General features: G+C 43.5%; 2 protein-coding genes across 2 annotated transcripts in view; one reads left to right on the top strand and one right to left on the bottom strand.

Moving 5' to 3' along the window:
• The window catches only part of LOC144489981 (uncharacterized), a 35,558-nt gene extending 27,622 nt beyond the window's left edge, over window positions 1-7,936 (bottom strand). The window contains exons 1-2 of the mRNA XM_078207805.1: window positions 7,896-7,936; window positions 5,795-6,815 (exon numbers count right to left, since the gene is read on the bottom strand). Of these exons, the coding sequence (XP_078063931.1) occupies window positions 5,795-6,708 (914 nt within the window). The 5' untranslated portion in view covers window positions 6,709-6,815; window positions 7,896-7,936. The remainder of the gene's footprint in view (window positions 1-5,794; window positions 6,816-7,895) is intronic.
• A 2,513-nt stretch (window positions 7,937-10,449) lies between these two features.
• On the top strand, window positions 10,450-11,697 carry LOC144489983 (uncharacterized). The gene is made up of 2 exons (XM_078207808.1): window positions 10,450-11,380; window positions 11,447-11,697. The coding sequence occupies exons 1-2, from the start codon at window positions 10,479-10,481 to the stop codon at window positions 11,598-11,600; spliced, it is 1,056 nt and encodes a 351-aa protein (XP_078063934.1). The 5' UTR covers window positions 10,450-10,478; the 3' UTR covers window positions 11,601-11,697.
• The last annotated feature ends 1,249 nt before the right edge of the window (window positions 11,698-12,946 follow it).

Below are 12,946 nucleotides of genomic sequence, written 5' to 3'. Positions count from 1 at the left end.
GATGTTAATAATCCCTGTAACTGGGCTGAAGTTTAAAATTCTCGATCTAGAGCTGATTGTGTTCTCAGGGCTGCAGCTTCCCTTTAAGAACCGCTGCCTCTGATCTTTCCCCATAACTCAGCAACTCTCATCAGAAATTAGTTTACAACAAGATTCTGAACTTTTACTTCAATCCTAAATTGATCTTTGGTACAAACTCTACAATTCAGTGTCTGAGAGGTTCCACTGATGAACATCTCCAATTAGAAAGTGCTGATTAATCCTTGCTGACAATTCTTACTGACTTGCACATTACACACAGTGACACCTCCATTATCCACCAGAAAGAAGGGGAATGAGAATTGATGGAGAATCGTGAGTTCCCAAATCTTACCCCTCCTGTGGGTCCAGAATTTCGATTTTCAAGTTTGCTGACGACACCACCATAGTGGGTCGGATCTCAAACAATGACGAGACAGAGAACAGGAATGAGATAGAGAATCTGGTGAACTGGTGCGGCAACAATAATCTCTCCCTCAATGTCAACAAAACAAAGGAGATTGTCATCGACTTCAGGAAGCGTAAAGAAGAACATGTCCCTGTCTACATCAACGGGGACGAAGTAGAAAGGGTCGAGAGCTTCAAGTTTTTACATGTCCAGATCACCAACAACCTGTCCTGGTCCCCCCATGCCGACACTATAGTTAAGAAAGCTCACCAGTGCCTCTACTTTCTCAGAAGACTGAGGAAATTTGGCATGTCAGTTACGACTCTCACCAACTTTTACAGATGCACCAAAGAAAGCATTCTTTCTGGTTGTATCACAGCTTGGTATGGCTCCTGCTCTGCCCAAGACGCAAGAAACTACAAAAGGTCGTGAATGTAGCCCAATCCATCACGCAAACCAGCCTCCCATCCATTGACTCTGTCTACACTTCCCGCTGCCTCGGCAAAGCAGCCAGCATAATTAAGGACCCCATGCACCCCAGACATACTTTCTTCCACCTTCTTTCCTCGGGGAAAAAGATACAAAAGTTTGAGGTCACATACAACTGACTCAAGAACAGCTTCTTCCCTGCTGCCATCAGACTTTTGAATGCACCTACCTCACATTAAGTTGATCCTTCTCTGCACCCTAGCTATGACTGGCTGTGATTGTAACACTACATTCTGCACTCTCTCGTTTCCTTCTTTATGAACAGTATGCTTGTCTGTATAGCGCACAAGAAACAATACTTTTCACTGTATACTAATACATGTGACAATAAATCAAATCAAATCAAAAAAGTATTCCCCTCAGCTCGGGAGTGCACACAAGTTCCAATCCAAGTACTAGGCTGTAAAAAAAAAATCACTGTCCGATAACCCTATAAAATCTTAAGAAATTTCTGGATTATTATAGAAGTAGCTCACTGTCTTATGAAGAAAGCTTCTACAGCAGGTTACTGGCTGACAAACACAGGACAGACCAGTTAACTCTGTTTGCAGCACAGGCCTTCGATCTCATGACCCTCATGTAATCTAACTGTCTGCGTGAAGGTTAAAACAGGCTCTCGAGAGCGAAGAGATTTTGAAGTGATCCGTACTGGCTTCAGCCCAACACCCGCACTCTGGCTCACAACAGTTAACCATTCAGAGGAGACTGCAGCCACCAGCTACAGAGACCAGCACTCTCTCTGTGTCACCCTGTTTGTCCTCTGGGACTGGTAAATCATTCTCACCTGTCAGTTTGTGGGTTTTTCCTGTTTATTTGCCTTCTGCATCACACTTAAACTGTTGTTCCTCAATGAACTACTTTAAGTCACTTCTGAGCTCAACACCCTTTTTGGGTAATCTGTGATTTGTGAAGCTAAATCTTACAAGTGGTGTTCGGAGTGGGATCAGTTTTCGTTAAACATGAATGGAGAAGTTCCTAAGTGAAGCCAGGACGATACAATGGCACTGCCTCATTACAGGGAATGACCGATAGATAGTCTGAGAGAAAACAGGCCGGCCGGGGGTGAGAGATATCCTGTGGATTGGAGAAGAGGGTGACACGGATTACGAGTATATCCTCAATAGGATTTCTAAACCGGTTCACAAAGGACAAATTGATGAGGTCCAGAATCAGTTAGAAAATATCCACAAGGTGGATGCAAGTGAACAGAGACCTGGAGAATCTTTAAAGTTCGTGCATGAACGTGTGTTTGAACCAGATGTATTTACAGCATGTCAATAATTTAGAATTGTGAAAGATGATCTGCAGGTGGGGAGGATGAATCGAAGTCAACAGTTATCACACTTACTGGAAAAGTTTTGACATTTACTCTCGATGGCAGCTTATGGATTTGTGTGGCTGATTCTGATCATTCGAGTAGCTTCAGTCTGTTATCCAGGGAATGTCATTCAGAAATTAGGAAAGCAAGCTTGGAAACAGCTTAAAATGGTGAGGTTCGTCTGAAATCAGTTGAGATGTCAATAAGGATAATCCCTCTCTTGGTGGGGACATCTTTAAGAAATCACCAATAACCTTATATAAATCTTTGGAAATGTATTGACTATTATGGGGGTCTCTCTCTCACTCCTTTTCTTATCAGGAAAGCTTCCTGGGTTGATAAACACAGGACAGTGTGGACCTGTTGTCTCTGCCAAAGACACTTCTGTAGCACAGAACCTGAAACAAGACAAACTTGATCGGCTTGGGGGGTTGTCATGACCCACGTGGAAACCAACTGTCTGAGTAACGATTAAGCCGGATGTCCGAGCAAGCAATGAGCCACAAAATGACTTCATGAATATTCGATGGGAATAGGAGGGATTACCTTGATTATCTGTGCTTGACTAATGGACAATTGAATAAGTGATTGATGTAAGACCCCAAAAATAAGGTTTATGAATGGGCCTTTGAGAGGGTAAATCACATCAGACAGCAAAGAACTTCTCAAAGTGATCCATCCATCCACATTTGTCCCTCTTCATTGGAGGTGTGAGAAACAGGTTTATAGATGTGGCCTAATGTACAATGAATGATGACACTTTAAAATGGAAATTCCACACAAGTTGCTGAAATCGAGTGTCTGTTGCCATGGCTACTGAGTAGGTTTGTGAATGTGCCAAAGACTCACAAGCAGAGCGATCAGTCTAAATCACTTCTGAAAGTTACTGTTGGATCTCCACCAGTCATTCAGACAATGTGTTCCAGATCGTCATAATTCACTGAGTAAAATTATCTCTACTCCATCCTGGATATTTTGCTAATTATTTTAAATCCGGGATCTGTGGTTACCAACCATCCCCACAATGGAAACAATTTCTCCCGATGGAGATGGGAAATGTTTTTTAAAAATCCACACCTCTATTAAATCATTCCTTAACCTTCTCAGCTTGAATAAGAACAATCCCAGCTGCTGCAGTCTCTCCACAGAACTAAAACCTCTCATCCCTGATACTATTCTGGGAAATTTTCCCTGCACCCTCTCCAAGACCTTGACATCTTTCCCAAAGTGCGGTGCTCAGCATTGAACACAATATTTCAGCTGGGGATTAATCAGTGATTTATTAAGATTTACTATAATTGTCTTGCTTTTGTACTCCATGTCTCCATTAATAAACGGAGAACCTATTAGTTTTATATTTAAACAGCTTGATCAACTTGTCCTGTCACAGTAAAGCATTTGTTTACATCCACTCCCAAGTCACTGCATTCCTGCATTCTGTTTAAAATTGTCCCATTTAGTTTATTCTGCCTCTCCTCATTCTTCCTTCCAAAATCTATCATTGACTGAATCACTTTGGGATGCTCTAAGGGTGTGAAAGTTTCTGAATGAACACAAGAACTTTCTTTCTCTTTTACAGCTGATTTTGATTTTGTAGATTTTGCTCCAAAGGTTAAATAGGGATTGATATTCAAAGTTAATTATGTGACTGATCAGGAACAACTTTAGCTGGGAGTGAGTGAATTGAAATTTAAGTTAGTTTATTTGGTTGGCCAAAAAGATTTGAATCAGTGAATCGAGAGGAAAGATCCCAGACAGCGGTTCTTCAAGGTCCACTGCAGGCCTGACAGTTCAATCAGATCCACTCTCAGCTCAGGAGAGCTCAAAAACTCCACAGACTGTCCACAGGGGAGTTCTCCTGCTGCAGTGGGACCAACATTCCTGCCTTAACTAACACTACTATGGGTTAGTCGGTGTAGTAGGTAAAAAATACCTCTGAGGCTGGTATGAGTCAAAATAAAGTAGGCTTTATTCTCACAAGCTCACGGGACAACTTGACCCCTTGAAAGCGGAAGCCAAAGTTCTCCCTGAACACAGAAAAGTGGGGATATATATACATTATGGCTCCCAGCACCAGTCACGACACAAACACTGGTCTGGTCATGAATCAAAGTCCAGTTCTCTGGCAGCTGTAGTCACGATACAGTCTGAGGTTTCCTGCTCTTCCACGGCCCTTCCTTTGAAGTTACCGGCACAATTGTAGCTGGCCCAGCGGGAGTCCTCCTTTAAATGGCCGTTATCATGCTCCACATCTTGTAATTGCCTTCCTTCCTCAAACCACAGACAAGCTTGTAGAAAAGGTAAGACTTTACAAACATTACATTGATATCTTGCTGTCTGTCTTTATAAGAATGAAGTTAAAGAATGAAACCATGAATAAATAACTTATATTCATGCCTGAAGCACTATAAACAAGGGGATTAGCCATAATGAAGGGTCATGCTTGTGATACATTCTAAGTACAAAGTTCAACCTTTTAGGTACAAAATACATTAACCCTTTCCCTTCTTCAATTGGTCTGACTGCTGTTTGTGGAATCTTACTGTGTACAAACTGACTTGAGAAACAGTAACAACTTGTATAAGTTGTTGGTGAGGCCACACCTGGAGTACTATGTACAGTTTTGGTCTCCTTATTTGAGAAAGGATATCCTGACACTGGAGGGGGTGCAGAGGAAGTTCATGAGGTTGATTCTGGAATTGAGAGGGTTGGCTTTTGGAGAAAGACTAAGTAGACTGGGACTATACTCATTGGAATTCAGAAGAATGAGGGGAGATCTTATAGAAACATATAAGATTATGAAGGGAATGGATAAGATAGAAATAAGGAGGTTGTTTCCATTGGCAGGTGAAACTAGAACTAGGGGTCATGGCCTCAAAATAAGGCAGAGCAGATTTAGGACTGAGTTGAGGAGGAACTTGTGAATCTGTGGAATTCCCTGTCCACTGAAGCAGTTGAGGCTACCTCATTGAATGTTTTCAAGGCCAGATAGATAAATGTTTGAACAGTAAATGAATTAAGGGTTATGGTCAGTGGGTGGGTAAGCGGAGCTGAGTCCACAAAAAGATCAATGATCTTATTGAATGGCGGAGCAGGCTCGAGGGGCCAGATGGCCTACACCTGCTCCTAGTTCTTATGTCTTTATAGAACATGTTTAATGTAATAAAACATCCCACTATGCTTCAGAGGAGTTTGAGAAAGAAAAAACGGAGTCACATGGGAAATATTTGGATAAATGGACAAAACCATGATTGGAGAGGCAGATTATAACAATCACTTTTAACCAGGAGAGAGTGTTGGAGAGGACAGAGAGCTTGAGGGAGCCTTTGAAAAGGAACTACCTTGTGTTTGTGATGTTAAAAGATTCAGACATTGGTATTTAACATAAAGCTGATTTATTTGACTTTTATCGAGAATATTAACATCTATAAGTAGGCTGGAGTTTATTATCAGCAGAAATAGACCCTGATCAGCAATGTTCATTCCTGACTTGATTAACCACAAAATCTAATCATTGTAGTTACTCATGAATTCGCTGGTGGGTCAGCAGGTCAGATGACTGAGTGAATCCCTTCCCACACTCGGAGCAGATGAACCGCCTCTCGCCAGAGTGAATTCGCTGGTGTCTCAGCAAGTGCGATGAGGTAGTGAATCCCTTTCCACACTTGGAGCATGTGAACGGTCTCTCCCCAGTGTGAACAAGCTGATGTGTCAGGAGGTCAGATGATCGAGTGAATCCCTTCCCACATTGGGAACAGGTGAACGGTTTCTCTTCAGTGTGGCCTCGCTGGTGTGTCAGCAGGTTGGATAACTGAGTGAATCCCTTCCCACAGTCAGAGCAGGTGAACGGCCTCTCCCCAGTGTGAACTCGCTGGTGTACAATGAGATGAGATGAATGTCTGAACCCAGTCCCACAATGAGAGCACCTGAATGGTTTCTCATCAGTGTGAACACGTTGATGGGACAACAGTTCCCTGGAACTTTTAAAACATTTCCCGCAGTCTGAACAATTAAAAGGTTTCTGGTCAGTGTGAACTTGCTGGTGAGCCAGCAGATGAGACAAATGAGGGAATTTCTTTCCACATCTGGAGCAGGTAAATGGTTTCTCCCCTGAATGACCTCGCTGGTGTGTCCGTAAGTTGGATGACTGAGTGAATTTCTTCCCACACTCACAACAGGTGAATGGTCTCTCCCCAGTGTGAACTCGCTGGTGTATCATTAGCTGGGATAAGTGACTGAATCCTTTCCCACACTCAGAGCAGCTGATTGGTCTTTCCCCAGTGTGAGCACACTGGTGAGTTTCCAGCTCAGCTGAGGATCTGAATACTGCTGCACATTCCTCACATTTCCAAGTCATCCCCCCGCTGTGACTGCATTCGTGCTTTGACAGATCAGATGATTGGTTGAAGCCTCGTCCACACACAGAACACGTGTATGGTTTCTCCCCACTGTGACGAATGCTTTCTCCTTCCATGTTCAAAGTCCAGTGATATTCAGGCTATGATATTAAGGGTGACTCCGTCAGATCCTGATGTGATGTTTTGTTTGAGACCAGACCGCAAATCGTCCCCTTCTAAAACCCTGTGAAATTGATTTAAAACAGAAAAAAGGGAGTGAGAGAGAACCCACAACAACACAAAGGCAGGTTGTCAAATTGAGCTGAATGAATCTGGTAATTTCTGGGGCCAGCAGGAGGAAATAGTCACCATGAAGCTGCTGGATTGTCATAAAAACCCAGTTGCTTCTCCACGCGGACATGGAGAGAATGTGCAAATTCCACATAAAGTCAAATAGAAATATTCAGAATGTCACAAAGACGAGTGAACTGTCCAATTAATCCCATTCACCATCACTCTGCCAATTTACCTTCTGCAAGTATTTATCCAATTCCCTTTGAAAGTCACTATCAAACCTGCTTCTAGCACCTGTCAGTTTGTGCATTCCAGATCACATCAAATCATTGTGTAAAACAATCTCCTTATCATGCCCTAAAGTTAGGCTGTCAATTATGTTAAATCTCTGTGTCCTCTGCTTACAGACCCTCCTGCTCCTGGGAAACAGTTCCTCTCCATTGACACTATCATAAATCATTTGTCATTTTAAACATCTCTATTAAATCTCCCCATCATATTCCCTGATCTAAAAACCCACGTTTTTCCTGTCCTGAAGAATCATATGGACTCAAAATGTTAACTGTTTCTCTCTGAACAGATGCTGCAGGACCTGCCGAGGTTTTCTGCTTTTCTCCCTGATTTTCCTTCTATAATCAATCAGAAACTCTTCATGATTTTGAACATCTTGATTAAATAGGAACACACAAAACCTGAGAAAGATACAGAGGAAAGGAGAGACAGAAAGACTGAGAGAAAAATTGAGAGAGATTTTAAAAAGCAGAAAGATGAGGTTGTCAAAGATAAAAGCTGAGAAACAGGAAACAAGCAACACACAATGATATAAAATATAAGGGAGCAGGCTATCAGTTCCCGGCTATGGGGATCAGAGCGAACTCTGACTGATCCACAAACACAGCCAGTTATATCTGGGAATGGAAACTCTGAACAGAAATAATAGGCTCATTTGTAAATGTCACCGCAATGTGATCAGTGTGACTCTGCCCTGACTCTGTGGACAGATAAAGGCCGCATTGACAGATGTTCTCACCAGATTGTGGTTCCTGGATTTATTTTCTGCTCAGAAGTGAGATGTGAGGTTTGGAACCGGCAGCAGAGAAACAGGAAGTTGTGATACCTGAGAATGAAACAGCCGGCGTCAGTTTGATGTTATCACAGTGAACAGTCTTCCTGCCTGTGAGGGTGAACTCACTCTGACAGCATCAAGAACAACCACACAGATTGCTACTGGTCTCAGCATTACATTCACCTCCATTCCCATGTTAAACAATAAATATGCATTCTCTCTACTTTCTGACAGCGAATCTTCTATCAGAAGCAGTGCAGGGGGTAATATGTTACCCCCTGCACTACTAGCTTTTGTTTTCCATGATAACCTTTGATGTGGCACCTTATCACATGTTTTCTGGAATTCAATTCAGCAGATCCACAGGTTCCCTTCTATCCACACGTTACTTCTTCAAAGAACTCCAATTGGTTAAACACAATCTCATTAAACCATGCTAACTCTTCCTGATTACCTTGAGTTTTTCCAAAGTGGCCAGCTATAACCTCTTTAATGATTGATTCTAACATCTTCCCCACAACAGATGTCTATCGAACTGGCCTAAATTTCCTGTCTTATGCCACCATCCATTCTTGAATTAGAGGGCTTATATTTGCTACTTTCCAGTCTGATGGAACCTCTCCAGAATCTAGGGAACTTTGGAAAATTAACACCAACAAATCTACTGTCACTATCTCATTAACCACCTTCTTAAGATGCTAGGATGAATTCCATCGTGACCCAGAGACTTGTCAGCTGCAGCTCAGTACAGCTTCCCACGTCATTGTAATTTCTCCTAGTTCCTCTCTCCCTTCCACCTCCTGATTTACGGCTAGGACTGGCTGGTTTTGTATTTTCTATAGTGAAGACAGAAGCAAAGATTTGTTTATTTCATTGGCCATTTACTATCTACTATTACTCCCCATTCTCATTTTCTTGAGAGCCAACACTCACCTTATTCCTCTTTTCCTTTTCGAATACCTATAGAAACTCTTGCTATTCATTTTTACATTAACAGCTAACTTCCTCTCATACTCTAATGTTTTTCTTCCAATTAACCTTTTAGTCATTCTCTACTGTTCTTTATATTCCAGCCAATCATCTGACCTGCCACTCACCTCTGTGTAGCTATATGCTTTTCCCTTAAGTTTGATGCTTTGAGGAAGAAGGAGACAGGGAGATGGAGAGCACGTCAAAAGGAACTATTTAAAAATAATAATAATTCATGGGGTGTGGACATTGCTGGCAAGGCCAGCATTTTTTGCCCAATTTTTGAGATTCCCGTCTGAGCTGTAAACCTTTGGATTAAATCCCACCATCAACAAATTATTTCCCAGCTGAATGTGAAAATTGACTCAGTCATCCCATTTACCGATAGAACAGCAGAATTACACCAGAGGAAGACCACTCAAACACTTAACGTTCGCAAAGGGATTTCCTCAGTGGTTAACACTCTATAACTTTAAAAGCTCAAAGCATTTTAACTACCCCTCTTATTGGCGAGGGATAGTTTAACTGTTCTGTCTAAGAAGGCACAAATCACTTGTTCACCCCAACGAGTTCACATCTAAATGCAGGTGATTGTTATGTTGTCAATCACACCCAGGACAGAAATGTGCTGGAAGGCCTATGCTGCTTAGTTGCCAAATGAATTGAAGTAACACATTTGAACCTTGGCCCAATGGTACCAATCATAATCAGATCGCAAATCGTATTTTCTATTGAACAATATGGGTTTGAATGGTGAGGTGATTACCCAACATTCTCTGCGGGTGAGACTGTGTCCTATCCACATTACTGCAATTATTGCGCAAGCGCAGTACCTGGCTGTGACTGGAGCGTGCGCAGTGTCTGACTCTGACCAGAGCATGCACAGGCCGGGCTGTGACTGGAGCTGCGAGGAGTCGGAAAGAAACAATGGAGTGAGGTTCAGTAATGGAGCCGCTGGGTGACCGGGGAGGGATAGAAGCAGCGGAGTGGGCTGGGAGGCTTCATAAATACCTGTGGACGCCTCAATCCAGATAACATGTTCCCGGTACCGTTTCAATCAGCACCGAATAGAGTCGGATCTGAGCGGCTCCAGGCCCGGGTTAGCGGCCGCCAACTTTACAGGAACAATGTGCAGCAGGGCGCATGCGCTGTGAGCCTGGACCAGTTACCAACTCTCCCGGATTGGACTGGAGTCTCCGGGAATTTTTTATTTGTCCATGGGAATTGCTGACTAGGCCAGCATTTATTGTCCATCCCTAATTGTGCTTGAACTGAGTGGTTTGCTTGGCCATCTCAGGACATTTTAAGAGTCAACCACATTGCTCTTGATATATAGTTAGACCAGACTGGGTAAGGATGGCAGATATTTTTCCTAATTCATTCACACTGTTGGTGTCCCTGGCTGGGCCAGCATTCATCACCCATTCCTATTAGCCCTTGAACTGAGTTTCAGAGGACATTTTAAGAGTCAACCACATTGTAGATATTTTACAGGGTGTTAGAAGTGGAGAGTTTGCCGTTGGGAAGCTGACGGAGTGGCTCAATTTATCGTAACTTTGATATCATCAGATTTGGAACATGGAAGGAAAAAGCCCATTTCACAGTGGGGAGAATCCGTACACGTGTTGTGTGTGTGGACACGGCTTCAGACAATCATCTGACCTGTGGAGACACAATTGCAGTCACACTGAGGAGAAACTGTGGAAATGTGGGGACTGTGGGAAGGGATTCATTTCCCCATCCAAGCTGGAAATGCATTGGCGCAGTCACACTGGGGAGAGGCCATTCACCTGCCCCACATGTGGGAAGGGATTCACTCAGTCATCCTCTCTGTTCACACACCAGCGAGTTCACTCCAGCGAGAGGCCATTCACCTGCTCCGAGTGTGGGAAGGGATTTACTATTTCAGCCCACCTGCTGAGTCACCAGCGAGTTCACACTGAGGAGAGACCTTTCAAATGTCCAGACTGTGGAAAGTGCTATAAAAGTTCTGGGGAACTGATGCGCCATCAACGTGTTCACACTGAGGAGAGGCCATTCCGGTGCTCTCACTGTGGGACTGGGTTCAGACGATCGTCTGACCTCACTGTTCACCAGCGAGTTCACTCTGGGGAGAGGCCATTCACCTGCTCCGAGTGTGGGAAGGGATTCATTCAGTCATCTGACCTGCTGAAACACCAGCGAGTTCACACTGGGGAGAGGCCATTTATCTGCTCTGAGTGTGGGAAGGGATTCACTACCTCATCGATCCTGCTGACACACCAGCGAGTTCACACAGACAAGAAACCTTTTAAATGTCCAAACTGTGAGAAATGCTACAAAACCTCTGAGAAACTGACTTCCCATCAGCTTTTTCACACTGATGAGAGACCTTTCAGATGCTCTCACTGTGAGGCTGGGTTCAGACGATCAATTCAACTAACTGCACACCAGCGAGTTCACACTGACGAGAGACCTTTTAAATGCTCAGATTGTGGGAAGTGCTTTAAAAGATCTGGGGAACTGACACGACATCAACGTGTTCACACTGAGGAGAGACCGTTCAGGTGCTCTCACTGTGGGACTGGGTTTGTGCGATCATCTCAACTCTCTGTACACCAGCGAGTTCACACTGGGGAGAGACCATTCACCTGCTCTGAGTGTGGGAAGGGATGTACGACTACATCCCACCTGCTCAGACACCAGAGAGTTCACAAGTAACTACAGTGATTAAATTTTGCTGTTACTCACATTCAGGACTGAACCATCTTCATAATGTTCTGTTTATGCTGTTAATAAACGCCAGCCACTTGTCGAGGCTAATATTCCGGTTAAAAAGTCAATTAAATCAGCTTTGTGTTACAAACACAGACTGTGTTGAATCTTTTTAATTTCTCTGAACATAATTCAGTTCTTATTGAATTGCTCTCCCTCCCCCCTGTCTCCTCCATCCTCACCTCCAACAACAAGTGTGAGGAGCTCATGGAGCTTCTCTGTCACTAAGATGGAGACAATCTGATCAGCTGCCTCTGCTGCTTCCCTCCCTTCCACTAGCTCACCGGCCAAACTGTCTGTAAATTTCATCCTTTCCCGAGCCCTGAACCCATCCCTTTCTCTAGTTTCTCTGTCATTTCCCCTCATGTCCTCTCAGGGTTCATCTCATCCATGAGACTCACCTCTTGCTCCATCGACCTTATTCGCACTAAATCATCCACTAAACTACTGATCTCCAACTTCCCTTTGGTCATTGACTATATTAAGTTTTCACTCTTCAGGTACTGATTCTCTGTCCTTCTGCTTCTCAGAAAACAAACTCTTGACCCCACCATCCTTACAATCTATTCCCCCATCTCCAGCCTCCCTTTCCCCTCCAAATTCCCTGAACGTGCTGTCACCTCCAAAATCCCTGTCCACCCTTCCCAGAATGCCTTGTTTGAATCCCTCCACAACACTAAAACACGAGAGACAAACAGAATCCTACCTGGAGAGAAAGACAGACAATCAGAGAGCTGAGGTCCAGTACGGATACGATCATAAAACCAGGAGACAAGGATAGCAACACCGTCATTCTGGACAGACAACAATACTTGTTGGAAGCAGACAGACAATTAACGTGGATCACTACATCAAGCCCCCTTGACCCATATACCAGAGACAGGAAGGAGAATTGGAGACAGGCTGGAAGAACTCAGTCACATTAACCAAAAACAGATGGAACATCTGGGAGGATAACAGCCAAAACCAGAGGCTGCAGAAAGATTTAGACAGTTTAGGAGAGTGGTCCAAGAAGTGGCTGATGAAATTCAACGTGGGCAAGTGCGAGGTCGTACACTTTGGAAAAAAGAATAGAGGCATGGACTATTTTCTAAACGGTGACAAAATTCATAATGCTAAAGTGCAAAGGGACTTGGGAGTCCTAGTCCAGGATTCTCTAAAGGTAAACTTGCAGGTTGAGTCCGTAATTAAGAAAGCAAATGTAATGTTGTCATTTATCTCAAGAGGCTTGGAATACAAAAGCAGGGATGTACTTCTGAGGCTTTATAAAGCACTGGTTAGGCCCCATTTGG

This window comes from Mustelus asterias, unplaced genomic scaffold, assembly GCF_964213995.1.
Source record: "Mustelus asterias unplaced genomic scaffold, sMusAst1.hap1.1 HAP1_SCAFFOLD_2735, whole genome shotgun sequence".
Taxonomy (NCBI): domain Eukaryota; kingdom Metazoa; phylum Chordata; class Chondrichthyes; order Carcharhiniformes; family Triakidae; genus Mustelus; species Mustelus asterias.
Note: the sequence above shows the minus strand (reverse complement) of the source record. Positions and strands in the feature narration are given on the sequence as shown.